Source organism: Setaria viridis, chromosome 5 (genome assembly GCF_005286985.2).
Source record: "Setaria viridis chromosome 5, Setaria_viridis_v4.0, whole genome shotgun sequence".
NCBI classification, from domain to species: Eukaryota; Viridiplantae; Streptophyta; class Magnoliopsida; order Poales; family Poaceae; genus Setaria; species Setaria viridis.
Window position 1 is genome coordinate 12,701,138 of NC_048267.2, and position 27,835 is coordinate 12,728,972.

At 44.1% G+C, this 27,835-nt stretch overlaps 4 protein-coding genes and 1 long non-coding RNA gene across 5 annotated transcripts; 2 read left to right on the forward strand and 3 right to left on the reverse strand.

Annotated features, from left to right (window-relative positions):
* The first annotated feature begins 260 nt into the window (after positions 1-260).
* LOC117858024 (probable pre-mRNA-splicing factor ATP-dependent RNA helicase DEAH9) lies at positions 261-11,648 on the forward strand. The gene is made up of 24 exons (XM_034740990.2): positions 261-457; positions 574-718; positions 1,350-1,424; positions 2,109-2,198; positions 2,397-2,476; positions 2,956-3,025; positions 3,131-3,216; positions 3,672-3,741; positions 3,826-3,921; positions 4,672-4,777; positions 5,304-5,350; positions 5,440-5,523; positions 5,595-5,648; positions 6,233-6,333; positions 6,632-6,722; positions 6,877-7,041; positions 8,346-8,435; positions 8,522-8,593; positions 9,185-9,283; positions 9,414-9,500; positions 9,999-10,052; positions 10,949-11,028; positions 11,113-11,270; positions 11,384-11,648. Exons 1-23 carry the CDS (start codon positions 345-347, stop codon positions 11,258-11,260), a joined length of 2,103 nt encoding a protein of 700 aa, XP_034596881.1. The 5' UTR covers positions 261-344; the 3' UTR covers positions 11,261-11,270; positions 11,384-11,648.
* Positions 9,422-13,685, reverse strand: LOC117858025 (uncharacterized). Its single transcript, XR_004640905.2, has 3 exons — positions 12,552-13,685; positions 9,765-9,818; positions 9,422-9,677 (listed from the first exon to the last, which is right to left on the reverse strand). It is a non-coding gene; the product is annotated as an uncharacterized lncRNA (long non-coding RNA).
* A 1,756-nt stretch (positions 13,686-15,441) lies between these two features.
* On the forward strand, positions 15,442-19,315 carry LOC117855743 (sodium/calcium exchanger NCL1). The gene is made up of 7 exons (XM_034738119.2): positions 15,442-15,928; positions 17,099-17,287; positions 17,578-17,759; positions 17,876-18,021; positions 18,116-18,383; positions 18,471-18,773; positions 18,865-19,315. The coding sequence occupies exons 1-7, from the start codon at positions 15,538-15,540 to the stop codon at positions 19,111-19,113; spliced, it is 1,728 nt and encodes a 575-aa protein (XP_034594010.1). The 5' UTR covers positions 15,442-15,537; the 3' UTR covers positions 19,114-19,315.
* Positions 19,316-19,758: 443 nt separating this feature from the next.
* On the reverse strand, positions 19,759-23,694 carry LOC117855742 (uncharacterized). Its single transcript, XM_034738118.2, has 2 exons — positions 23,265-23,694; positions 19,759-21,736 (listed from the first exon to the last, which is right to left on the reverse strand). The coding sequence occupies exon 2, from the start codon at positions 21,615-21,617 to the stop codon at positions 19,833-19,835; it is 1,785 nt and encodes a 594-aa protein (XP_034594009.1). The 5' UTR covers positions 21,618-21,736; positions 23,265-23,694; the 3' UTR covers positions 19,759-19,832.
* Positions 23,695-24,416: 722 nt separating this feature from the next.
* On the reverse strand, positions 24,417-27,579 carry LOC117855798 (uncharacterized). The gene is made up of 5 exons (XM_034738184.2): positions 26,186-27,579; positions 25,967-26,086; positions 25,669-25,841; positions 25,177-25,366; positions 24,417-25,069 (listed from the first exon to the last, which is right to left on the reverse strand). Exons 1-5 carry the CDS (start codon positions 26,621-26,623, stop codon positions 24,932-24,934), a joined length of 1,059 nt encoding a protein of 352 aa, XP_034594075.1. The 5' UTR covers positions 26,624-27,579; the 3' UTR covers positions 24,417-24,931.
* Between the last annotated feature and the right edge of the window lie 256 nt (positions 27,580-27,835).

Here is a 27,835-nt window from a genome sequence, read left to right on the forward strand (position 1 = left end):
CCCATGTTGAGTTTAGAACTCAAATTTGCTGAATAGGCTTTACCGTAAGAAATCTAACCAATTAAGTTTCCTGTAAGACTACAACTTGTAGTTTGCGAGCTAAGCAGATTGTCTTTTTTTGAACCAAGCTAAGCAAAGAAAAGGAAACGAGCAAATAAAACACAACCGGTTGTGGGCTGTGTGAAAGGCCCGCGGTCGGACAACTGGGCCGTGCGTTTTCACGCTATCCCCGACGCGCGGCCCGCTGGACGCTCTCTCTCAGTGTCTCGCCGTTCCTCCTCCCCCCACTTCTCCAACCGCCAGCCGCGGCGCCGCGCCATCGCCAGACATCAGAGTAGGCGGCCATGTCCAGGTTCTGGAAGCCGGGGTCGGAGAAGCCGAGCACCCTGCTCGTCGACGACGAGGAGGGCGGAGTTGTCTTCCTCCCCTCCTCCACTAGCTCCGCATCCTCCTCCGGGTGCGCTCCCAAACCCGAAACCCTCCCCATCCCCCCTTGTCCCCTTGTCCCTTGCTTGGCGTTTCAAAATCTAAGACTGGGTGCTCTGCTGTTGCTTTTGCTGTGCTCGGCGGTAGGTTTGGGTACGCGAGCTTGGAGAGGCAGCGGCAGCGTCTGCCGGTGTACAGGTACCGTAAGGCCATCCTCTACCTGGTCGAGCGGCACGCCACCACCATTGTCGTCGGCGAGACAGGCAGCGGCAAGTCCACACAGATCCCTCAGGTACTTCCGTAAGTGCTCTTACATTTTTCGTCGAACTCATCGGGGTGTGCAGGGCTATTTGGTAGCATTTTTGTGCTACACCTTTCCAATAGGCATTCAGCCGAACAGCTGGTGCACGTTAGCCAGTCCCCCCACAAGCGTCGTACGCTACTTGATGTGGGAACATTCTTAGGGTTATTTAAAGTGATGAGGTCCAAGAGTATGCTTAACGGGTACACAACATATTTGTGATAATTCTGTTCACAATTCCTAAACATCATCTGTGGGAGATTGGCATATGCTGCGTGATATGGATTCCTCCGTTCTGCATTTGGTTGATGCCCCCATGCGGTGTCTACCAGCTACCATTTGTATTGATTCTAGCTACCATTGTTGCAGTTGGTGACAATCCACATCTGCTGTTGCAATAATGTCTATGCTTTGTGTATATATCAACATCAAAACTAGTAGTGCACTTGAACGCTAGTATACAGTATACACCCACCTAGATTAGCGATAAGCTAAAAGGCAGGAAGGGAGCAGACATGAACCAGAGAGACAGCAAGAACTAAGCACAACAGTAATCCGCATATAATTTATGTCTGTCTTACTGGCTATGTTTCATCACTGACTTCGTTGTATTTGAAATCAGTACCTCAAGGAGGCTGGTTGGGCTGATGGTGGTCGACTTATAGGATGCACTCAGCCCAGACGATTGGCTGTGCAGGTATCAAGTGCTGTTTTAATCCTCCATTTAGTTGTGCTTGCGCAAACTATTTTATTCAAAACTAGGTCATTTTGTTTTATCATCTGATGAGGCCATGTTGAATGCAATTGTTTCTGGGGGTACACAAAGCATTCTGTTTTGATCTTATAGGATGCCACAGTTATGCTCCTTTTGCACATTTCAGATGGCTAATACTTTTAACTGTGTTGTACTTGGGACTTAGTATGACCTAAGAATACCTGCCGAGCAGAATTTTTGTGACCAGGTTTTGCATGTCCTGATTCTGCAACTACTCCTCAAACATACATGGTCTGGATAAATATTTTAGTATGGGATGTCTGAACCTTTTACTTGTAGTTATTTCCACTTGGACATTATTTGCTGAATAGTATTTCAACTTTTGATGATATCCTGTTAATATGATGTCTGCTGAAGAAATACTCTAAGTACCAATTCAGCATTAGGAACTACTATGCTGAAAACGTATTCATCTGGTCTAGATCCCATTCTAGAACAATCAATTTGTAGAATATTATTATTGACTTGCATGATGGATGCTAGTGCACTTTTTACTAGTTTGACACACTGTTATCGCATAGTATTCCTGTTATGTATGCAGAAGTTTCTCCTTTCCTTTTATCTTCTTAACATCGCCTTTTCAACTCATCTTTTTTATTTGAACAGACGGTTGCATCAAGGGTAGCTGAAGAAGTAGGCGTGAAACTTGGAGAAGAAGTTGGTTATACAATCCGATTCGAAGATCAAACAAATCCGGTACCATCAATTTTTACTCCTTACACTAGTTTTCTTTATATCAATCTGGCAATATGAAACACGTTATGACTTTAACATGTCTACAGTTTTCATTTGTTGATTTGAGTACTAATTTGGGTATCAAAGCAGAATATTCAAAATTTTCACTTTCCTTGTCCTATTAATCTGCTTATTGCTTATGCCCACCTGGTTTCTCAGGGTATGACTATGATAAAATTTCTCACAGATGGGGTATTGATTAGAGAAATGATGGAAGATCCTCTTCTTACCAAATATAGGTATGTTCATAAGCTTGAAGCCCTAGCTTACGTGTCTGTCATGATTACTCAACCATCTCTGGTCCAATTGTACAAGTGATTCTCTTTGACGCCCTAGATATATATTTGCTGTCTCACAATGGAGGAAAAAATTTCTTTTCTATCGGGAGAAGATCCATTAATAATTACTTCACAAATTTAAGTCCACCTAGGTTTTTTCACAAGCCAATTTTTTAGAACTTTGACTAGCAATATTTATAAAAATATGTTAACTTAAATTAAATGAGTTATATATTATAAACGTAATTTTTATAATGAATCTAGTAATGTCAATCTATATAAAATTTTAGATATAGATGGTCTAAGTTAAAAATGTTTGACTTAGAACAAACATAGATGAACAAATTTGTGATCCGAGGAATTATCTGATTAGTTGTCCAGGAGGGTGCCGTGCCAACTCCCTTTGTTCTCATATTGATCCACGTTTTTCTTTTCATTAGTGTAATTATGGTGGACGAAGCTCATGAAAGATCCATCTCAACAGACATGTTGCTGGGACTCCTGAAAAAGGTTAGCATCTCTTGAATATCAGAGTTGGCTTTCGCTTAATGTTCATGTGTGTGAATAATATTTTTTATTTCCCATAATGGTTGTATCTTTACATGGGTAAATCAGATTCAACGTCGCCGGCCTGAGTTGCGTCTTATCATCTCCTCTGCAACAATTGAAGCAAGATCAATGTCAACTTTCTTCAACATTAGGTCAATCCCTATCAAGAAGTTTCATTTCTTCCTGGCTGTATGTTGTTGTTATTTTGCCTATAACCTTGCAAGTGAAATGACCACAATTCCTATCCAAAGCATTGATATTTGTAAGGTTTTTTTCTCAATAACTGCTGTCGCACTAAGCTGCACTAAATTCTTGGGATCCAGGATACATCGCATAAATGATAAATCTAGGCATACTGGTATTGCTAGGAATCTCATGCAATGTGGCTCTGTTCACTGTTTGTTTCTTTTGATGAACAAGATAAAGGTCTTGCCATGATGAATGCACGGAGAATCCTATTTATCAACTGCATCCAATTGTAAACTCTGATGCATGCATTGGTGACTGATGTTCAAACATCATTTACGTCCATCATATGCACTGCCACACTCCTTTTCTGCTAACAAGTTATTGTGGTCCTGTTCTTTGTATTTTATTTCACACACAGGCGGAAGAATTCGTTGCTTGGGTCTTCTGATGATTTGCCCAACCCAGAACCTGCTATACTTTCTGTTGAAGTAATGTTCTCCTTTTGAGATGAGATATGCATGGGAGAATGTCATAACCTCTTTTATTAATAAAGACATAATTTGTTTCTACAGGGTAAAGGATACACTGTGGAAATTCATTATGTTGAAGAACCTGTCTCAGACTACTTACAGGCTGCCGTGAATACTGTACTTCTTATTCATGAAAAGGTTATCCGTTTCTTGCTGTTTAAGTTTAACAAAAATACAATTTAATTTGGCTATTATGCTTCCTAGTGTCATTCTTTTGACGATTTGCGACTTTAGTTTCCGTTATTTCCTAGATTAGATTTGATTGGTTTGTATTTTATTTACTTCTGTTATGCTGTTTTTCAACGTAACAAAACAAAAGACAAGCTTATTCACACTACTGTTTCAGATCTTAGATGAATCTCTGAAGCTAACATAAACTTTACCAGTGATTTGTATGGGTGCTTTTCAACTGCCATTACTCTATGTGATCTACAGAAGTGTTGTTTGCAATCACATGCTTGTACTTAAAAGCGTTTGCACTCAAGTTGTAACTTGACAGCCACAATAAACATACATTCCCACAACAATGTTCATAAAATGTAAACATGCATCAAATAAAGCATCGCTTATGATTAAGAGATAACTTGTTGAAATATTTATGAGTGAAGCAAGTTGAGAAAAGAAAGGACAAACTGTTTTCTTATCCTTGTAATTAATATCTGTCTAATTTAATTATTTACCTAACAATGTCAGGCAAAGTAATTAATGGAAGTCTTAAGCGACGCCATCGTAGCTCAGATAAACCATCATGCTTTCCTGATTCCTTTTCACAGTGTTTTAGTTTCCAAAGTATTTAAGGAGCTGCTATCTTTCTTGTTATAGCGCTTATAGAGCTCCGATAATCAAATAGAATTGCTTTGTTCTCACTTAACGGGTTTTTTTCTGCAGGAACCACCAGGGGATATCTTGGTATTCTTAACTGGTCAGGATGACATAGATGCTGCTGTTAAATTGCTGAATGAAGAAATTCAGCAACTTGGAAGACACTATCTGGGTAAAATTTTCTCTCTGCATCATAGAAAATAGTGAACTAATAGGTTAATACTACTAATCAATGACCAGGGGATGGTATGCTGGAAGTGAATGCGCAGTATTTACATGCTTACGTAGAAGGGACTGATATTGCAGTTGGTAAGAGGGATGCGCTGGACCTGTCTCTTGCCAGCTACCAGCCGCATGGTTTGCAAGTGATTCCAGAATTTAGGGGCACGCAAGGTTGAGATTAGAGTCAGGGAGGGAGGGATGCAAAAAAACTGGATCTTTAGGAACTATAACCACTAATATGACCATGAAGCAAGTCATCAAACTAGTTAAAGATAAGGATGCAACAGCTAAGGTTTGTGTGGCAGACAACTCTTGCGCAGCCTATTAAGGGCCTAGTCCATGCCCAGTCTGAGCCCGCAACTGGTATTTGAGTTGAGTCCCAGATGGCTCTGGGGGCAAGTCTACTTGTCAAATTGCATTTTGCTTGCAGTTGTAATTTTTGGTTTCTAATGCATTCATATTGCTTCAACTTTCAGACTTGCTGATTTTGCCCTTGTACTCTGGCCTTCCGCGCGGAGATCAAGTAAGCAAATCGCATTAGTGTTAGTAAGTGATGCTGCAATTGGTGCCACTCTCTCCAATTTGACTGTCTGTTTCTCTTTGGTTTTCTAGGATCTCATTTTCGCTCCTACTTCAAAAGGGAAAAGGAAAGTTGTGTTATCAACCAACATTGCTGAGACATCATTGACTTTGGAGGTACTGCTTGGTTAGGATAACGAATGTCAGTTGATAGTAAATATGTTATTGATTTTGTGAGTGTTTTGCAGGGTGTGGTGTATGTTGTTGATAGTGGATTTTCCAAGCAGAAGTGTTATAATCCGGTACTTTACATTTCTATTTTTTATGACAAATAGTTCACCATGTCTTCTCAACTTGACTTTAACACTGAATCTGCCTGTCATAGATATAGGTTTACTTTCTGTTCCCTTTCCATAGAATATTTGAGGGAACATTTGAACATCAACTAGTGTATTACCTTAGGTTCCAACTTTTCTATGCCCAATACTTTGTATGCAAGCATGAGTATTCTTGGATTTCGAATCCAGTAGCCAATCAATATCTGTAAAGGCATTCCTCATGAGTAAATTCTGGCCCCTTCTTTTGTTCGATAGAATTACAGTTTTGCTTTTAAAAGGTACTATGGTGCTTTCAATAGGAGTTGTAAATCTTAAGAATATCAATGTGTAAGCGTATCTAGGTTCAACTGACACTTAAACGATAAAACACCTCTCATATTCTAAAAAGCTATCATGCACCTTTGGGTTACTCATTCTCAATATTTCCCTACACCTCTTTTGAAGGTTGATTAGGTCAGACAATTAAAACTGAGATCTAATTGGTTGGTGTAGCCTCTTATTATTTTATGAGAGTTTTTTTTTGACACTGCATCTATTTTTGGGCTTAGATTTCTGACATCGAGAGTTTAGTTGTTGCACCAATATCCAAGGCCTCTGCAAGACAACGAGCAGGCAGAGCTGGAAGAGTGCGACCTGGGAAGTGCTTTAGGTAGGTCAGCTGTTTTGTTATAGAAGTATCATTATTATTTTTGTCGATAATACGAACCATGGGGTTGATTAGTTCTCCTCTTCTAATGACAATTATATGCTGGCGTAATTTTGTCATAACTGATTTTGAACATATATTTTTCATTGTAAAACATTGCAAATTATATTGAATATTTTCAAAATAAATCTAGTTCCTACAGTAAGTTACTAAGTTATGTAGTGTGTCACATTTTCTCCTTGAATTTGACTTTCACTGTCTTTGTAAATCTTGTAATTTCGTTAGGTGATATCTCCTGCAGGCTTTATACAGAGGAATATTATCTTAATGAAATGCAGTCAGAAGGAATTCCAGAAATGCAAAGGTCCAACCTGGTCTCCTGCATAATACAGGTAACTTGGTTTGTCTATTTCCTTATTCTTTTAGTCATATATTATTATATAGATATATATTATATAGTGATGTTTTTCTGGATCCGACTTTTCATATCCTTCTCTCTGAAGTTGACAAATATAATGCTTCGTTATCTTCTTTCCATGGTGGCAGTTAAAAGCCCTAGGCATAGACAACATTCTGGGCTTTGATTGGCCAGCTTCTCCATCTCCAGAGGCAATGATTCGGGCTCTCGAAGTTCTATTCTCCCTAGGAATCCTTGATGAAGATGCCAAATTAACAGTACCCATTGGTTTCCAAGTTGCTGAGATCCCTCTGGTATGTGCAGCTTAATACTTTCCTTCTGATAACTCCATGTGTAATGGAATGTTCTGAATCTTCTACAATACGATTATGGAATAGTTGCTGTGGCAAGTCATGGCAATACCATGGTAATCCTTCCAACTGTGTCAAGTCTGCTTATTCTTGGGTTTGGGTTTAGCGAGTTTAAGGCACTTCCACCAACTGGTATCATTTGTGGACTACTAATCTTTGAGTTTCAGAATTACTCATATATTTCTAGAAAAAAAATGCATAGGCCACAAAACTCCTGCAAGGAAAACCGAAAACCCAGTCAGTTTAATTGCGGTCGATGTGCTCTAGAGCGGTCAAACTTTTATCTGACAGCCCCCTCCTTAAAATTTCAACTATGTTTGATGGTTACTGCAGTAGCACAGGAATTTGGGTACTAGATAACTATTCTGGCTGTTAAACAGATGTTAATACCTTTGGTTAATCAAAAACCTCTTTGGAAGTATTCTTAATGCTGTTAGCTCTCACATTTGAATTTATTAGGCAGGATAAAATAATTAAGCTATCTGAATCCCTTTTGTTGGAATGAAAGATTTCCAAAGAAAACAAGGGCTATACAATTAAGGTCATTCTGTACTTCTTAATTGCAAAGAAAAATACTGAGTAAAATATTTTGAAATAGAAACATGGACATGCGTTGTTCTCGCAATTATTATTTCGGCACAATACTTTTCAGATTGCTGCTTATATATTTTTGCCTGAAAGACTGCCAGTTAAACTCTACTAACGGAGATTGTTGTGTAGTGAAGTATGTGATGCAGGCATGCATCCAATGGGTGACATGCTTTACTTTGTGGCTAAACTTTTTGAGCAATTGTCGCTGTATACTATTTTATTTTTTCAGATAACACTTCCAATGTTTTAATTATTTACTTACCCTCACATATGGTGTACATTGTTACTTGCTGAACTTGACTGATAACGCTCTGAAAGCAGCTGAAAGCTTGAAACTTATGCTGCCCTGTTGGCCCTTTTTGTTAGAGTATATTAGGCAACTCCGGATATGGTCTAGTTTAGGATTGATTGTAAATCCCGGGATAACCTTCCTTATCTCTAGGAGAGGCTACTTGCCCTCCAAGCCATGTACTCCTACATAAACAGCCCATGGGGCTCAAGCAATACAACCCATGCATTATACACAATCGTACACTTTTTACTGTTTTGTCACTTGCCTTTTCAGCATGCTCTTTTATTCTTACAATTGTGCTGAAGAACATTCTCTGCCCAAGTTAACATATTAATATGTACATTAACATAATAATTTCTTGCAGGACCCCATGATTTCGAAAATGATCTTGTCAGCAAATGATTTTGGATGCTCTGATGAGATATTGACCATAGCATCATTTCTATCTGTTCAAGTTAGAATTTGTATCTGAGACACTCTTTTCCTTTCCTTGTGCTATTTTAATCTTCCAATTGTTCTGATACCTATTGGTTTGTGCAGTCTGTGTGGGTTTCTGTGAGGGGAGTGAAGAAGGAATTTGATGAAGCGAAGCTTCGATTTGCTGCTGCTGAGGTTTGCAAATCAACTTGCCACATTTGTATTGTTTATATTACTCAGGAACCCTGATGTCACTTAACTGTTAATATTGACACTTATATTGGTGCTTACTGCTTAGTGAGGTCAAGTACCATGGGACACCCATTGGTGACAGTAAAGGAATATTAGATCATAAATATATGTTTGTCATTAATTTACCCTGTTCTTAATTGCTTTTCTAAATTAGAGGTGTTTTTTTGTTTTCTTTTACATTTGAGCAAAATCCTCATTGCATTACACAGCTTAAAACTTGTGTGTTGTGCGCTGATGACATGGAATCAGCAAGCTGATACTGGTGATAGGCTGATTGCTCCTTCCTATTAGAATTTGGATAAGCCAGTTTCCTCTTTTTATCATGGAACTTGGATCAGATTAGCATCGTTGCTAGCATATCCATACTTTTAGAGCGCTTTCCATGTCGTAGAAGTACTTGCGTTGTCTGTGTTTTCTCTTGGTTGGTTAATCATATTTTCTTATGTCCTGAATGTATGTTCTACCACAGGGAGATCATGTAACGTTCCTGAATAATCATATTTTCTTATGTCCTGAATGTATGTTCTACCACAGGGAGATCATGTAACGTTCCTGAATATCTACAAAGGATTTCACCAGTCTGGAAAATCTAGCCAATGGTGTTACAAGAACTTTTTGAATTACCAAGCATTGGTATGTATTCACTAAATAAGGTTATGATCCTTTTAAATTAGGAATCTGCGCATAGCCAAAGCTATGCTGTTCTCCCATTGTTCCAAATGCGCGTGCACATTTTCATTACATCCTTTTCTCATCCCCGCAGAAGAAAGTCGTTGACATTAGGGGGCAGCTTCTCAGGATAGTGAAGAGTTTTGGAATACCACTGAAATCATGTGACAGAGATATGCAGGTATGATGAACTTCAACCTAGTTTTGGCACCATTATTTTGTGCATATTGGGGTCCGATTTATTCCACCCATCACCACCTTTCTCCCCTGTGGCTCTTCATTTCACTGCCGAGGCCATCCTCTCACCCTAGGGCAGCAATCAGTATGATTGTTGTCACCGAGGTGGCATCCAACACACCTGTTTAGCACTAGGCTTTGATTAATGAAGCACTATACAAATAGCTACACTCTGAGGATATCTTTATATATTGAGTAAGGGACATACCTAGTGCAATCGCCATTATGGTACCTCGTATGTATGATGCTGTCCTTTCTGTATCTATTTAAAAAATATATAGAACTGGTTATTTATGGCATCAACTTTTACACATTCTTTCCCACTGTTATAGTGTTATGTTTATCTGACGTGATTTAAATTGTTTCCTAATGTATTCTTTATTAGCTATCAAAAATACCCATATGCTTTTGCTTACCGCATTGGTATCCTGATATTTTGCAGGCAGTTAGAAAGGCCATTATTGCCGGTTCATTTGCTAATGCATGTCATCTGGAGGTATTTTCTTTATTTAATCAATGTGGTCTTATCTATCACATTACCGAGCAGATTGGGTGGTCTCTAATATATCGAACTTGTAGCGAGAGTTTAGTTTCTCAATCCCCACAAACATCTAATATGTGATTTGGGCCTATAAATCTTTATCCGTGCATCAGCAAACCGATGGCAACTTGCCAGTCTGATTGGGAAAACATCCCAAAGGAGATTAGGCCACTCTAGATAGGCCTATTGGTTGGGAATATTGGTTGGGAATGGATTTCGCCTGAGCCATCTGCGGCTTTGTTGAGCTGACCTGCCTAGCTAACCTCTGTCTCAAGATGAGCTGTGCATTTCTTCAGTTTTCCTTGTCCCACACCATATCGCTGTCTTATGTTTGTTTTTCTTATTCTTTGCACATGTGGTTGTGTGGTTTTTTCCCCTAAAAATTGATCCCTTAGCTGACCTAGTACTGTATATGTATGGTCAACACAGTTTCCAGTTAGACTTTCACCTTCTTGGTTGCTTACTATAAAAAGGGTGCACCTGTGTTGGAAGCTTCCTTGGTTGGTTAACATAGCCTGAACAAAAGAAAAAAAAATGCAACGTTTCCATTTGTATCTGATACCTTGAAAGTATCATCCTTACCCGCATGAGAGGGTGCTTGTTTTGCTGTGCGGATGCATGGCATTGAGATTTTATAAGGTTCATCTAATCTTAATTCTGCTACCAAAATCAGTTAGCTGCTGTCTGTGGGACATTGCAAAAATATGAATTATATTAAGTTCTTCTGCAGTTAACATGCTGTTGCACATTTGTGCTCCGTTTAGCCAGATAGCTGTTTATCAACAGCGTGCGGATAAGTAGTTACGCACATTTAATCTTCAGTGACCCTAATGGCTTTCTCTGCTATACAGGAATACAGCCAAAATGGAATGTACAAAACGATTAGGACATCACAAGAAGTTTACATTCATCCATCTTCAGTTCTCTTTAGGTGAGCTCACTAATAATTTCTTATGTTTCATGAACACTTATTTTTTCAATTTATACCTTTCATGACATCATTGTCACATTTTAGGGTCAATCCAAAGTGGGTTGTCTACCAGTCTCTCGTTTCAACTGACAAGCACTATATGCGGAATGTTATTGCCATTGAACCGTCATGGCTTACAGAAGCTGCACCACATTTTTATCAGTTCCGGACGCCCAACCCGGCTCTCCACTAACTTTACTATGGTAATTTCTTTTGGTTACTCAATTGTCTTTGCCTTGCATTCAACAATGTTGTGAAGTTTTAACAATGACGTAAAGCAAGACTAATGGTGTTTACATCTTTTTTTCTCCCCCAGTTAGCTTATCTGATCGATGTTGGATACAAAGTCGCCACTTTTATTAGTTCAGATGGGTGCTGTTATGCAGACCAGAATGGCTTGCTTTACTAAAAGTAGCTGCTTTAATAGTAATCAACCAGCAGATCAAGTATTTGTTTGATTGTTGGCTGATCCATGCCTTTGACGTTAATGTATAGAGCACTTTGTTTTGCTATGTGAGAGAACTTTACTTGTTGGCGCAGTTTTGCTAATGAAAGGATTGCCCGTATTTGTCTATGCTTAACATTTGTGGTGTTATCCTACTCCCAGTAATCATGGGACATTGTTGAGGTAAAACATTCCTTTTTAGAATCACTATTGCTCGTTTCCCTGTATTTTATCCTACTTGGCATTAGATATTGGAACTGGGAAGTTGAAAAACCGTTGAAGAGATGAAAGGAAAGTGAGTGGAAAATCAGGTAAGGATATAACCGAATAAGGGCGAGAAAATTTTAGGAGGCCTCTGCTTCACATATCCCTGAAGATGGCATTATCTGTTGTTAGGCTACCTTGTTACTGTATGCTCCTTTCAAGCTCGATGCAGATGGTTGCCTGAAGTTTTTTTTTTGTTACAGCTTCTTTTATTTTGAACGGTGCCTGTTTCAATTTTCTATTGATTCAGCAGGGAAAGAAAAATGTAAGATTGTAACCTGTTTCCGGTTACGGTTCATCTAGCACATTTCGTTTTAGAAATAAGCAAATCACCAAGGACTAGTATGAAGAAGGGAAGAAAAGAGGCCTGTGGGCTTAAACAAACGGTACTGTTCGCCATTTTGTAAGCCTGCTTCTACCTGTTTCAGCAAGTGGGGAATCCGATACACTCCATATAAGGAGATTGTAATCTTGAGGACGAGGTAAAGAGCAAGTTAGATGTGTTAGATCCTCAAACCCTAAAGAGTCAGCAGGCCGCATGGTATCTAATCCTCTTCTGATATACTAGTATAATTTTGTACTGAGTGCCCTTCGGTTGAAAAAGGAAAAAGTATGCGAAATTTTGTTCGATTGGGGAAGAACACTCCCGCGCCGCTTGGCTACTGGTCGGTAACATGGAATCTCAATTCTGCACCAGCCGAATCATCTGTCCTCTTTGTTGCGATTTGGTTGTACTGGCTCTTTGTTATTGGAAATGGAGAACCTTAAATCTTACCGATTCGGATCCCAGTCCTCTATCCGTGCTGATGCTCCCAACGATCAGCTCCCCTTTCGGCGATCGGAGATGTGAGCTCGCACTATGAAGTGATGTGGTGTGATATGGTTTGTCGGTTTTGAAGGCTCCTGCGCAGAGAAGGGAGAATGATGCGCCTGCGACCAAGGATTCGAGTTTGCCGTGCATCCCCTCTGTCGTATCGTATGAATCCGAACATGTCCTCTGTCCCCTCCTCCCCGTCCTCCCCGGACGCCGCGGCGATCCCGCGTGCGGTTTCACCGGCCCAGTGCCGGCCGCGGAAGACGCGCATGGTTTTCTTGTGGCACAGTTCCATAAATCAGCACAAGTCACTGCCGACAAAGCAGAGCAGAAACATCAGTGAACTCGTTCCTACAGCGACGGTTAAACGGCCGCGGCGGCAAAGATTGCCCTTTTTTCCCCCCCTGTCCTCTCAAACCAGGGTGGATCGCCCACTTGGCCACTTGTGTCGTGTGAATTCAAAACTTTTACGGCCTGCTGCACTTTGATTAAAGGTGGTTTAAAGAAAGAAATTAGTATTGTGATGAGCATTATCAAAAGCGACGTGCCGCTGCCACCGGTGCCTACGCGGTAACGCTGGATCAGTACCGCTCATTTAGTGGACAAGTGGCAAGAAGAGAAATGGTAAACTGTTGCTATACAACGACACGTACAATTGAGATTGATTCCTTTTTTTCTTTGTCGCTTTGTTATCCTAGGGAATATTATATTGCACGATAAAACGGCTTGGATAAATGCTTGGGGTCACAGAACGGGCTATTCAGAGTTTCAGATAGCTGCAAACAAGGTTAGCCCACAATATCCTGCAAAACTGGCAAGTCATCACATGAAACATGACCATGTCTATAAATTATTTTTAAAGATATTTTTGATCAAATTAAAAATATTTAACTTTAAAAAACATAAACGTTGTTAGAACGTACTTATATATAAAAACGCGAGCATATAGTCAAAAACAGGCGCCAGCGCGACCGATAGCATGTGATTATTATTGGTGCACCACCGCGGCCACTCCGCGGATCCAACACTTGCTAGCATTTAATATAACCCGGTGGCCCCTTTCTTCCTGAACGTGGCTTCTCACTTTTTGCCATCAAAGCTGCAAGCGACAGGCTGTGGTTAGTTGCTTCCAAAGCCTGTCAAGCCTTTCTCGCAAGCCCCAATCTGTGTCTAACTCTTAAGCCGCGCCGCGGCCCCCCCCCCCCCCCCCCCCCCCCCCCCCCCCCCCCCCCCCCCCCCCCCCCCCACCGCGTTTTCTTTTTCTGGTCAGCGAGGAACAGATTAGTGATCAAGAAAGGCGATGAAGCAAGACCGGTCATGGCAGAAAGCGACCGGGTGTTCTTTTCAATTTGGCAGGTGTACGTGGATGACTTGATTGGCGATTTGGAGGTGGTTTAGTTAAACCATGCTGGTCAAGATGTGCTTGCGTGTCCAAATCTGGCGCCGGTCAGTGACAGTGAACCAGGGTTGCTAACCTCAGGGCAAGCAGCATGGCCAATTAGCGCATGATCTACTTTATTTTTCTTTTTTTTTGGGGTCTTAGAATACGTACGAGAAGTCGAGAACTGCATCGTGTCGAGCTGCTAAAGTCGTGCAGGTGGCTGACAAGCTACAGTACCTCATCGGTGATGGATCGATCACCGACTCCTAAGTCCTAACCAATCATTCATTTGCCTCATTGAAAAATTCAAATAAGGCTCTCTCATGCATGAGCATGGGTCCCAGGGGCGTCAGGCTATACAAGTGGCACAAGATGAGATCTCAGATGTGTAGTGTGCCTACGAATAATAGAACCCCAGTCATGGAGTGGAGGTTGCCCACCTTTGTTCCCGATTGGCGGGTGTGGGGCCGGGGTGGGCCCACTTAGCATGCCCGTGGTGGGCGTACCGAGTGCCACTCGGTACGGGGTACGGCTTGCACCGTTGGCCGGTAGAGATTTGCTTGTACTTATCCGGATCGCGCAGCAGCGAGTGTGAGAGTGAGAGCTGATCTGAGTGGGCCCGGTGCAGCGTGCGTGCCATCTGCCACGATGTCGGCGACCGGGCAAGGTCCAGCGTCGAGGACTCGATGTGTTGCTGTCGTGGCTCCATCTCCGCCCCCCCCCCCCCCCCCCCCCCCCCCGGCGTGTTGACATGTCGCATGTGAGTTGGTAGCCCGCACGACCTCACGGGGTCCACTATTAGCGCTTTCGTAACTGCAATTTGTGTTATGTAAGCTGAAAATGGGTCTCCATCACATGGATAATGGGATTGCATTGACATACTCTTCCGTTACTAATTGAACTCAGCATTTTTTTTTGTCAAACGTCTCACATTGACATAGCAATAATTTCAAGATATTTCACCTCCTCGCAGTATCATTACAAAAAGTCACAAATGCACAACCAATAGTTTTGTCCAAGCAATTAAACCACAACCAGAACATAAAAGGGAAAAAACACCCCCAAAATGGACAACACAGCAGCCACTTGGCCACGTGGACCCTACTAGATATTTCATATTTGCCTAGTACGTATTGTCATCTACAGATCCGGAGTCGCTTGGCTTTACCAATCTGGCAATCTCTTTCTCACACTTCCAAATTTGGATATTAAAAATCTAATAACCAAAAGGTGCCGCATGGAAAGCGTACAGGAAGCTGTAGCACGCCACGTAAAGAATGTTACGCGTCGCCTCCGCTTCTAATAGCTTCCTTTGGTATGATCCAACAGCGCAGTAGCGCACTCCATCTCCAACTCCGTCCATCCCTTCGAAGAATTAAGAATTCAAAATTCAAAAAAGGTAACGCATCCAGCTGACACAGAAGATCCCGCAGGCCCCCGGCCGTATTTATAGCTACGCGCACCCGCCCTCCCCACCAAACAAAAGACGGAGGAGAAGGAGCCCAGCCCACCAGTCACACGCCCCCCGGCCCCCCAGCGCACACCACCACCACCGCGGCCGCAGCAATGGCGGCTCTCCGCCGGCAGCACCGCCGCGCGTTCCCGCTGGTCCCGCTCCTTATCTCCCTCCTGGGCTGCGCCGCGTACGGCCGCCTCATCTCCGACGGCGGCGCTGCCCCGTCGGCGCCCCTCCTCGCCTCGGTGATCCGCCTCGCGTCGCCGGCCGTGGCGGCGGCGGTGGAGGGGAAGTGCGAGCAGTCGTACGGATTCCTCCCCTGCACCACCACCGTGCTCGGGAACCTCTTCCTCATCCTCGTCTACGGCTTCCTCATGTTCAAGGCGGCCACGTACCTGTCCTCGGGGAGCGAGCTGCTGCTCGAGATCATGGGGCCGGGGCTCGTCGGCGGACTCCTCCTCCCTATCCTCGGCGCCCTCCCCGACGCGCTCCTCGTGCTAGGTCTGCTCCGCCCTCGTCCTCGCTTGCTTCCCTCACTAGCTCATTCTGTGCTTTGCTTTGATGAATTGCCAAGCATTCGGTTGCCTGCTCCGTCGCCTAGTTCATGGTTTGAGCAAGCGTTAGGAGGTTTTCGCAAAGCTTCTTTACTTCTCACTTCAGGGTAGAGCACTTCGGGGTAGAAAGGATCGCGCAATTTCTGTTGGGATTATAAGGGGCAAAAGTGATCGGAGTCATGAAGTTCAAACGCTTTTTTTTGCTTTTTAAAAATTTCGGTTCTCTATTATTTGTTTGCTTCAGATCTGAAGTTTCTAGCAGACTAATTTGGTTTGATACTAGATCAGAGCTTTTGGTTATTCATTTTGCATGGAGCCTCTGGTTATTCCAGGACTAAAGCATCAGCGAATGCTTGATGTGCAGTCTGTGCTCTGCTTTTTACTGTTATTCAGTTTGTTCCATAGCTTTCTAATGTTCCATCAAAGCCTTTTGACCTTTAACCTTTTCCTTTCACTTCCTTCTGTCTTGCGTAATTGACTTTTCTTTCATCTGTGAACTGCGTAGGATTGGTTTGTAAATCGAGAAGCCAAACCTTAGAATTGTGCACCAGATCATAGCCTCCTGTGCTGTGAAATCTCTAGTGAAGTTTGTGTACTCAGAAAGGAGTACGACTTCGTTGCTACAGTCGGGTACAGATTTTCATGCTATCAAAAAACAGTGGGGTTGCCAAACTAACTGTACAGATCTCGGTGCGATCTGCATACCCCAGTGTACCAATGTGGCACGGGCCTACAGCAATTTAATCACAGATTCTGACATACCACTCTAATGTCTTGTACAACAAGTCAACAACCACATCTGATCAGATCATTATTGTGGTCTGAATACCACAGTAGCCCATTATTATCCTACTCTCTTAACATAACGATTTGATACTCCTGAAGCCACTTTTGAAAATTCAGTGAAGCATAAGAAATTGTTCTGTGTTCTTGTTTCTTATGGGCTCAACACATATTTCTGTGATATTATGATGTAAAATTCAGTACTCTTGACAATTGATCAGACAAATTTCTTTTTGCCCATACACTAGAATCATGAAACTAGCTTTCTTTTACTGAATAATCATCTTTATGCTTACACATCCAGCTACAATTCTTATCTGTTTGATGTTTACAGTATCTGGCCTCTCCGGGAGTAAGGAGACGGCTCAAAGTCAGGTCCTGATTGGAATGGGGCTGCTTGCTGGTTCCACTGTCTTCCTCCTCACCCTGCTTTGGGGAACCTGTGTCGTTGTTGGCAAGTGTGACGCCGGGCCAAACGGTGAGGCAGTTGATTTAACGAACACCAAGGGCTTCAGCTTGACTGGTATGTTGCTTTCTCTTATGTTAAGTGTTGCTAATGGAGACAGTCTGATGCTTGATTTTCTTGTAATTCTGAAGTAGTACAGTGAAGCACAAAAGTTTCGCTTGTTTATATCAAGGAAGTAGAAAATTTAGTAGTACACTAGTACGGTTGATATGATCCTACCGATAACAACTAGGCAGAATAATTCAAGCACTTAATAACAACCGAACTATAGCTCGTCCTTACATATGATCCTGAGCATATGTGTTTAGTTTGCCATAATTTTTACTAGACCTGTAAATTTTTGGCAGGCACTTGTATTACAACTGATGTGCAGACCAGCTACGCAGCACGGATCATGGGGCTATCTGTTATCCCCTTTGTCATTGCTCAGTTCCCCAAGATGTTGAAGACCCACCATGGGCAGCGCCTGGCTGTCTTGTTGGCCCTTATCGTGTCGTTCTTGCTTGTGCTTTCCTACTGCGTGTATCAGGTAAACGAATCAGAAATACGTTTAAGCACTTCAGCCTCATGAAATGATTACAAGATTGAAAGATCTGGACCACAAGAATCATGTTTGACGGTACTGAATACTCCATCTTGCATCAGGTTTTCCAGCCATGGATTCAAAGGAGGAAGCTTGCGTACGCCAAGCACAAACATGTGATCTCCGGTATCCTGAGGCACGCCCAAATGCAGTCACTCGGTCGGCTGCTCAACGAGGACGGCACACCCAATGAAGATGTCATCAGAAAGTGCGATTCTCTGACCATCCTGTTGGTTCTTGCTAGGGCAGGAGAACACTATTTCATGGAGATGTCATGAACCTTGTTTTGTGCTGACACGCAGGCTGTTCCGCAAAATAGACATGGACGAGAGCTGCACCCTGTCTCGATCGGAGCTGCACGCACTCATTGTCGGGATTAACTTCGAGGAGCTTGACTTTGACAAGATGGATGCGGTCAACAAGGTCATGGATGACTTTGACACGTCCCGCAACGACGTCGTGGAGGAGGAAGAGTTCGTGCAGGGGATGAAGAAGTGGCTCAACGAGGCCAAGCGCAGCGTGCCAGCGGGCGGCGCCTTCTCCCACAAGTTTATCAACGACTTCCACGAGGTAATCTGCTCACCCTGGAGCCTCCAGTAGCTCAGGAATTGTGCCCAGCAGAACACCTGACCTGACGGATTGAGCGAAACTGTGCAGAGGACTAGGCAGGAGCACGACCAGCTGATCGACAGGTCCGACGAAGCGGTGGAGAGCGTGGAGAACCCCGGGTGGTGCATCACCAAGGCCGTGGCGCTCCTCCTCCTGGGCGCTGCCATTGCTGCGGCGTTTGCTGACCCGCTCGTGGACACCGTCCACAACTTCTCCAACGCCACCCACATCCCGTCCTTCTTCATCTCGTTCATCGCCCTCCCGCTGGCCACCAACTCCAGCGAGGCCGTCTCCGCCATCATCTTCGCCAGCAGGAAGAAGCAGCGGACCTGCTCCCTCACCTTCTCCGAGGTGCGTATCGTTGCGTGCACCACTGACAGACACGGCGACTGCATCCGAAGCTCCTTGCATTGGCAACAAACACTGACGATGGTGCTTTCAGGTGTACGGCGGCGTGACGATGAACAACACGCTGTGCCTGGGCGTGTTCCTGGCGCTCATCTACTTCCGGAACCTGACATGGGACTTCTCGTCGGAGGTGCTCATCATCCTGGTCGTCTGCGTCGTCATGGCCCTCTTCACCAGCTTCCGGACCACCTTCCCTCTCTGGACCTGCCTCGTCGCCTACGTGCTCTACCCTCTCTCGCTCGTCATCGTCTACATCCTCGACTACGTCTTCGGCTGGTCATAGGCTCATTGGCTCCCCAAGCGAACGCCTGTTTTTGGCGGCCACCAGTCGGTTTGATCTTGTGATTTTGACTGCTGCGGGATGTGTGCAGACTCTGTTTCTCGTGTTGATGTAATCACGCTCTTCTTTCTATCTTTCCTTGTGTATCCAAACCACGTACTTCCGTCAAATTCTAACAACCGCTGCATTCTGCTCTTGAGCTCCACACTACAGTGCCGCTTTAAATCAATTATGTAAATGTGCCTCAGGTTCTAAATCGCCAAGATCGCAAACTGTCCGTAGATTTAAGTATTAGAAGTGTAAAATGACATCTGATTGTTGATCACATTTTCTAAACCTTTTTCTTTAACGCCTGCCTTGCGTAGTGGTGGCAATGCATATAGACACTTTCGGTGCTATAGACTATAGAATGGTTCATATCGAGATGATTTCCACAAAAATGAATGTGTTATTTTTACATTATGATCATATTCAAAGGAAAACATAGAAACTTTAGAACCGACGCTTGCTCAGGACGTCGAGCCTTGGTCACCCGACATATAGACTATAGATGCCAACGCCAATGGTAAACTCGGTGGTAACTAAATTGCACAGAAGTATTTGCAGAAGCAAACTATTTGGACTAATTGCATATAGTAGGAATATGGATAGACAGAAACGCACATAAACTTCCCTATGTTGTCAATAAAACAAAGTTCAATGTACAGTAATGGAAAAAAAAGTCAGCTTCGTAATGAGCATTTCTTTTGCGAATGCCCAAGAAGATGACAACGACCACATTGAACAATCCGTTTTGGTCGTTTCAGGCTCTCTATCTTAAGAATCTTCATCTTGGGACGACCAGGAGGCCTCCGGATATTTGGTGGGCTAAGCATCACATCTGCTCTGCTGACCACACCTTGTAACCCAGACGATGAACTGTTCCAGTGGCTCCTGTCTGGTATCGGATAGATTGGCTGGGAGTAGGTTTCCCGGTACTTCATTACACTGAAGCAGTCATGAGCATAGAGGCGGGGATCTTCACCACATGAAAGCAGTGCAGCAGCAGCATGTGCACACGGAATGCCATAAATTTGCCATCGACGGCATGAGCAAAACCTAGCTTGAGTGTCCACAATGTTTGTTCGCTCCGATGACACAATCTCAAACTCCACCTTGTTTGCTCGAAGGACTTGATAACATCGTGAGTCGGTGATGGCTTCTGAAATAAGTTTCTCAGCTGATGGAACAAGAACTGAGTTGTATGATTGTGCCAAGTTCTGACGTTCAGCAAACCAGCAGGTCAGTTGGTGCCTGATGTGCTCGATGGTTTGCACAATGGGAAGCTCATGACATTCAAGGGACAAGTTGTACAATATCTCAGTTATTCCAAGACTAAAATGGCCATATCGAATACCCTCAAAGAAAGCAACTGCCCACAGATTTGGTGGAAAACGTTGTAACCATGGCATGACATCTTGAACTTGCATCATTTCATTTACCTTTGCGTCAAATTCTGCTGCCGTGAGGGTGTAAACAGCACTCCAAAAAAGGTTAAGAAGTTTAGGATTCTTGAACTCATCACGAAAATTCTCACTCACATATCTCAAGCAAAATCCGTGGAAAGCAGTAGGGAAGTTATCTTCAACAGCTTTGACCACTTGGGGATTCCTCTCAGATAGTATTGTCAAGATGGGCATCTTATCTGTGTTAACTCCGAGCGTCTTCCTCAATTCTGATACAAACCACCTCCAGTTGTCATCACTCTCAGAATCAACAATACCAAACGCTAGAGGGAACATCATGTGATCAGCATCAACAGCTGAAGCACATAGCAACGTCCCAAGATACTTCCCCTTTAGGTCAGCCTTGTCAATTTCCAGAAGGGGCCTGCACCCATTTAGGAAACCATAAATGGATGCACGAAATGAGACAAACAGCCGCTGGAAGGCATTCCCTGGTCCAGTCCCTCTATATGTTGCAACACTACCAGGATTTGTCTTACCAATCTGCTCACAGTATGCAGGAAGAAGGCGGTATCCATCCTCAAGTGTACCATTGACGGCAGCCATACTTCTCTCTTTTCCACGCCATGCCTGCATATAAGATACAGCAACCCCATGCTGCTCCCGAATATCCTGCAATATCTCCTTTGGCTTAATCTGTGGGTTATCCCTTAACCTTGCCTCAACAGACCTAGCCACCCAACCAACAGTAGCCTGCTGATGATGCAGGTCCCGAACACCCTCACATGTGTGCTCCCCGTGCAAAGTCCGAACAGTGAAAGTCGGAACACCAGGGCACTTAGCGATGTGCACACGCCATGGGCAACCTTCTTTTGAGCACTTGGCGATGAATCGGCTACGATCAGATTTCACAACACGGAGCTCATAGTGCAAAGCAATGGCCATGTCTTTGACAGCCCTCCTGCACGTGTCAACATCTGCAAACTCTTGACCAATGACAAGGGTTTGCTCGCTAGGTATAAGGTTCTGCTCTGGCTGAACTAAAATCTGGTCGTCTTCCATCAACAAGCAGACCCACTAACTGAAGAATATGTCTCCTTGTCCTTGAACCATAGAAAACACCCAGATAACTTGGTAGTAACAAAGGCGAAATTTCCCTCTAGCTGCAAAGACCAACTGACCTGCACAGCATTATCACAAGCAATTTGTCATTAATGTAAGAAAAGAAGATTTCATTCCAAACAGGCGTGTGTGGTTATGGCTACTGAGAATTCATGCAGGGTACAAACTATATAGGTCTGCCTCTGCAGTTTGTTACTGCTCCCTCTGTTCTTAAATATATGACACTTAGGACAAGCTAATTAGTTCAAACCAATTATCTTGTCCTAAGTGTCATATATTTAAAAACGGAGGTAGTAAATCAGTTTAGGCCATCGGCTTTATGCCATAGTGTACAAATTGTATGTATATTGCAACTCACTGCCCTGTTTTTTGGTGTTTTTAGCATGTAACATCATCAGTTTCGTAATGGATTTGGGGGCAAAGCCTCCTGCAATCAAAAGTAAATAAAAAAATTACAATAAAACTCCATCTACAGCCTAACCTCTTCAGGGACCCCTACGGTTGACATGAGCTGTAAGCAACCTAGAATACAATGTTTTTTGCTTTTTCATGCAAGTACAACATTCTATTCTCTAAACTTAGAATGTGACTTCAATATTTCATTAAAAAAGTGTGACTCAGAAGTTTGCTATCCTTTGGTAAGTCAAATGTATGCCGATGGTTTCTTTGGCTACACCATCACAGTAGACAACTGGACAGTCATTCCATATACTTACCAAAATAGCCTAAGTTCAATTATATTTGCAATAGCGAACACCATCAATTTCATGGTGACTGAAGCCACTTTGTCCAATATGGAGCCGGGATTTTGTTAGGGTCATCGGTCATGTGGATAAAGAAGATTCTTCAGGGTAGTAAAATGGACTTTCTCCTAAATAAAAAAAGTGACTTCAATATAGTTTTCTATCCTTTAGTAAGGTACATTGTATGCTGATATATATTTGGTTACACTGGCCAAGTAGACATCTGGACAGGGCATGCCATCTTATAATATATTTACCAAAATCAATAGTGGACACCATCAATTTCCTGGTTGACTGAAGCCAGCATAGCACATGATCACTGGTGCAAACACGATGATGTCCAGTGACCATGGCTTGTTTCCCTCGAAGTTCCCAACTTTAGAAAAAATATAGCACAGAAATGCTTCAGTACAATTCAATAGGACCCAGAGTTTCCAATGTTCTGATTTGCAGCACTCTATCAAGTTTTCCATTCATTGCAGTTATCTATGGCCAAAATGCCCTCAAGGCCAGTCCTTGGACTCCATTCCTCCAAGGCAGACTAAAATTGACCATTTGCATATTAATACAGACACTATTTCACATCATCCTTACACATAGCTCATATAATTTGAGCACAAAATCCATAGCAAAAGAGACTAGACGCGAGACAACATGCAAATATGGCATGCAAGTGTAGTTTTAATCAGTGACAATTAGTCTATTAACCTCCTCTTGATGCCCCCTGGTGAAAAGTGTGAACTGGACATGCTCCTAGTTGTAGGGCTTCTTGATTTTGCCCCAATTTTAGGGTTCAACATCAAATCCCGCAAAATTGACAGGGTAAGTGAAGGAGATTGCTTACCTCTTGTTGTCTGGGGTTCACAGACGAGGGAGGAGAGCGAGAATGAGCAAGGCCGGCGCTGCGACCTGCTCCGCCGGGCGGGTGAGCGGGCGATGCGGCTTGTGGCCGAGCGACGGGCGAGCGAGCGGTGGCCTGGCACAGGAAGATCTCCGCTCCACGCTGGTCCAGAAGAGGACAGCAGGATGAGGAACGAGTAGAGAGGACGAATTCCTCCGAAGTGGATGGAGTGCTTCGCTTCGGTGGAAGGAGGCGCGTCCGGCGGAGAGAGGCCGCCAGTGGACGGCGCGATACTTCCTTCGATACGGTCACCGCGAGGGCGGCGGAGGAAGTAGGAAGGCGGCGTCGGACGGTCGGTGGCGTTGCCGCGCCGCCGCGCCGGGATGGGGAGGACGATGGATGTTGGATGGGTCAGTTAGGGCTGGATGGGAGTGGGCCGCGGATGGAGGGGTGTTTTTGATATTCTGCCATCGTTTTTTTTCTACTTTTTTTTTTCATTTTCGAACCATAGTACAGTACGCCTGTTGATCTATTGCCATCTTCGTCATCATACATAAAAGTTTCGAAACAAAGATATTTCTTCCTCCCAGGATTTAAGATGAGAAGATCTCAAATAAAAAATATTACTCTCTCTATTCCAAATTATAAATCAGACTTATCTAATTTCGATAAAATTTATAGAAAAAGCACCACGTATATAACATAAAATTAGTTTATTAAATTCACAATATAATATAGCTTGATAATATATTTATTTGGTAAATATATATTTCTTTAAATTTGATCAAAGTTAAAATATGTGAATTATTTTTGAAATGGAGGGTGTACAAGTTGAAGTGTGAAGAAACAGTTAAGCTAGATCCTTTTTTTCTCAACCCAACTAACGATGTTGCCCATAATGTGGTAAGCTTTAGACCTAAAAGTGAAAAATAGAGAGCATAACCAGAAAAGAAAGTTTAGGAACAATTAAGAGAGGTGAAGGTCAATTCAATCAATAATCTCAACCTAATTTGCACGGTAGTCTGATTGCGTCATTGAAAATTTAGCTTATGCCTAAATTTCTAAAAAAATCTCAATTAAATTTTTTCCGGAAGCGTTAGTTTAATTAGATATTTGAATTGGAAGCTGGTGAACAATATGGACACCTTAAGGATATGGATGGAAGAACTGTAGAATCAATGACTCTGACTCTGCGAGATAACTGATACTGGTATCCACAAATGTGTCAAAGAAAAACAATAATGCTTGCTAGATCTATATACAGAAGAGACCCCACAGGCTAGCTGCAAGCTAGTAATGCCCATCCTGCACATGCTCCTGTTCAACACAGCACCGTCTGCCCATCTGATCCTTTTTCTGTTGAAGCCTCTGCTACATTGGGCACGAGCTTATCGGGACCATGTGGAAACGCTTCGTGCTTCGATCATGCACAGACACTCTGCTCTGCTTGAAACGACCAGATGATGGCTCAGATAGAGGTAGCCTTTACCAGATGTTTATTTGAAGTGAAAACCATCTTCAAAACGCAAAGTTCATACATCATGTTTCAGCTTAAAATCTGAACACACCACTACGATTGATTTTTTTTTCAACGAGGTGTTGTTCCCATTGCAAGTTTGGTGCCATGTTTATCAGGAAGGAACAGGGAGGAGTCACAGTGATGAGCTCTTTCATAGCTTCAGTTCAAGATCGACGCCGTCAGACACGTCGGCCTTGATCTCGCTCAGGGGTCTCTCGCATCGAACTGGACCGACCGGCATGAAGCTGTAGAATGGCCGCGACGACGAAGACGCTGAAACACTCCCTTGCTGTGAACAACAGGTCACCGGTTACTCGGCCGGGTTAGTTCATCAGAAATTTCACGGCAAGTCACAGGTTTCAGAAGAAGATGGCTTGGCAAGAGAACTTCACTTGCCTGAGACTGCATGACGCCGAAGTCGCTGTACTCCGGGAGGTGTATCGATGGGATCACATGAGGCTGCTTGATGAGGGGCACAGGCTGAGCGTTCAAGGTGAGGTAGGCGGGCTCACCGGCGCAGCCGTTCTCCTTGCTGCTCTTGCAGTGAGCAAACTCTGATGCCCAGTCTGAATAACTCGCATTTGTGCTGCAGCAAGAGATTAAACTAAAATCAGATCATGCGTGTTTAATGTTTTTAGCACTGGGATCAATTGCAGGAAAAAAATGCATAGAAAGGAATGTAAGATCGTCATATTTCCTCCCCATTTCTCTTCATTAGCTTTTGACTTACTACTGAATGTTGCGAGGATAATGCGATAACTGAAAAAGGCCAAGCACCTATGCACTGCTATATCTTGATTCTTGGCAATAATTTGCTTTATTCAGAATCGAACTCAGATGAAATCACAAATCCACATTGAACATGTGAAGTAGGCTTACAACATTTACCTGAAATAATTCGTTGCTCTGAACTCGTATCTGCTCAGGTCAGGACAGACATCAGGCAAACCGGCCTCTCTCGTCATCCTGGCGGGGAAAGGCGCCTTGCCCGGCGTCCGGAATGCGGCCGCGTTCATGCCCTCGAACATGAAGGGCCAGGACCTATCCACGCCGGCCGCGTCCTACACTCTGGCCAAATCCACACTTAGCAGCAATCCCAAGCACCAAAATATTTCTATTGCACAGTAACAATTCTGAAACCTCAATTCCATGAAAAAAGAATCTGAAACCTCAACGAGACGCGTACCCTGTCCTCCTCGGCCGGCGCCGCCGCGCTGCTCCTGCTAACGTTGCTGCTGTACATTTGGTTTGAAGGGGGCTCCGTTGGGTGGCTCGACAACGCCGTCAGCGACAAGCCCGTGCTCACCTACACAAAGAAAGGTTTCCATGCCACTGAGGTCGACTGAGCTCTGAAGCTAGTCATCATGTATGCATGGGCGTCTGAAGAAGAGAAGAAGGCACGTACCGTCGGAAGTGGAGGCTGCGGGCACAGGCTTCTCTTGTACGGGTGTCTCATGGGGTCCGCCGGGTCCCAGAGCACCGGCGGGAAGCCGCAGTGCACGCTGCCGGCCGCTGCCGGCCTCGGCAGGGCGCTCAGCGAGAGCGGCGGCGGAGGAGGAGGGTGCATCGAGAGGAGGTGGCCGAGGCTGCCTCCGCCTCCGCCGAGGGCATGCGGGTGCGGCGCGTGCGCCGCCCCCGGCACGGCGGCTCCCTCCATCTTCTTCTGCTCCTCGATCCGGAGCTTCTCGAGCTGCGCCACGCCGAGGCCGCGCTGCGGGATCTTCTTGGGCTTGTTCTTCTTCGACGCCCGTGCCACGCCGGTGGCCGCGCCGGCGCCGCCGCCGCCGCCGTTGCCGTACCTCGGCAGCTGCTGGTGGTGGTGGCCGCTCTGCTCATGCACCATCTCTTTGCATCTAACCAATCGAATTGAGACGAGAGTTCTGCCGGGGGTTCTTTCTTCTTCTCCCGTCACAGAAGGAGAAACGGATTCAACAAGTAAATGCGGGCTGATATGCCTGGAGTTCCCAGCTTCATGAACTCAAGACAGTGAAGACTGAAGAGTGACCGCACAGAACAAATCAATGAAGAACAGGCAGAATTCAGAACCGCATAAGCTAGAGAGAGGCCGCAAGATCAATTTTGTGGTCGATGTGGACAGATACCTCTACGAGTCCAAGAAGGAGAAATGCATCAAGGGAGAGATGAGAAGGAACAAGAACAGAAACAGACTATTCCAGAGCCACCGCTCAAAGACAACAAACCCCGAGAGCAGTGAAGAGCAATTCAACCACCGATTTCGCAACCGGCCGGGGATCGACTCCCTGCCAGGATCTCGAGAGAGGAGGAGGAGGAATCAACGCAACACGGGGTCGCAGCAGGGTTCTTGCAAGCTACCAAATCGAGGACACATGTGGCTGAGAGGGGAGCGCCATGAGCAGGGGCGTATTTATAGGTGGGAGCCGAGAGGAGCAGCGTGTCCGCGAGTGGCGTGGTGTGAGCCGGCCGGGCGGTGGCCGGGAGTCTCGGGAGCGGGGAGATCTAGAGCGAGAACACAGGGGGTGGCGCAGGGCAGTGGATCGAATCTTGTTCCTCTCCGTTCGCCCCGGCCAGCTAACCCGCCGCCCTAATCCTCGCTCCACTTTGCTCCCGGTTCTCTCGAATCACACCCGCTGTCTCCTCCGAGGTTGCAGGGGGAGGAGTAGCCGCCCACGATAGCAGGAGCAAAGGCCCTCTTGAACGGCTGCATGAACTGAACTTCTCGTTGGAAATTGCCAGTCTGCATGATGGACATGCACCACCGATCAGTAAACACCATGGATAGTTCTCTAGCCAAGTCAACCTATTATAATGTTTTTCTTGCATTCCTTATTATATATACATTAAAAAAATCACTGGATGTTTTGAGCTTATTGTTGAAACTGTATTATCATTTCGTTGAACTTTTAAACTGTTGTGAAATAATTTTACAAGAGCCTCCTTTTAGGCCAGCATAAATGTGAAGCTTGCCAAGGGATGGTCGGCCATGACCCATGATATATCCTACAAGCATAGTTGTCCTGAAAGGCTGAAACTAGAAAACAACATGTTAGCTCAGCGCAAAGAACTGCCTCGAAAG

Bases quoted from the DNA above. Each gene is read 5' to 3' on its own strand.
- LOC117855798 (XM_034738184.2), bottom strand. From the start codon at position 26,623: ATGGTGCATGAGCAGAGCGGCCACCACCACCAGCAGCTGCCGAGGTAC. The intron at 25,842-25,966 runs GTACGCGTCTCG...GCCAGAGTGTAG, and splicing joins CGCCGGCCGAGGAGGACAGG to GACGCGGCCGGCGTGGATAG. The intron at 25,070-25,176 runs GCAAGTGAAGTT...TGTTGTTCACAG, and splicing joins TCGGCGTCATGCAGTCTCAG to CAAGGGAGTGTTTCAGCGTC.
- LOC117855743 (XM_034738119.2), top strand. From the start codon at position 15,538: ATGGCGGCTCTCCGCCGGCAGCACCGCCGCGCGTTCCCGCTGGTCCCG. The intron at 15,929-17,098 runs GTCTGCTCCGCC...TGATGTTTACAG, and splicing joins CGACGCGCTCCTCGTGCTAG to TATCTGGCCTCTCCGGGAGT. The intron at 18,384-18,470 runs GTAATCTGCTCA...GAAACTGTGCAG, and splicing joins TTATCAACGACTTCCACGAG to AGGACTAGGCAGGAGCACGA.
- LOC117855742 (XM_034738118.2), bottom strand. From the start codon at position 21,617: ATGGAAGACGACCAGATTTTAGTTCAGCCAGAGCAGAACCTTATACCT.
- LOC117858024 (XM_034740990.2), top strand. From the start codon at position 345: ATGTCCAGGTTCTGGAAGCCGGGGTCGGAGAAGCCGAGCACCCTGCTC. The intron at 3,026-3,130 runs GTTAGCATCTCT...TGGGTAAATCAG, and splicing joins TGCTGGGACTCCTGAAAAAG to ATTCAACGTCGCCGGCCTGA. The intron at 5,351-5,439 runs GTAAGCAAATCG...TTGGTTTTCTAG, and splicing joins GCCTTCCGCGCGGAGATCAA to GATCTCATTTTCGCTCCTAC.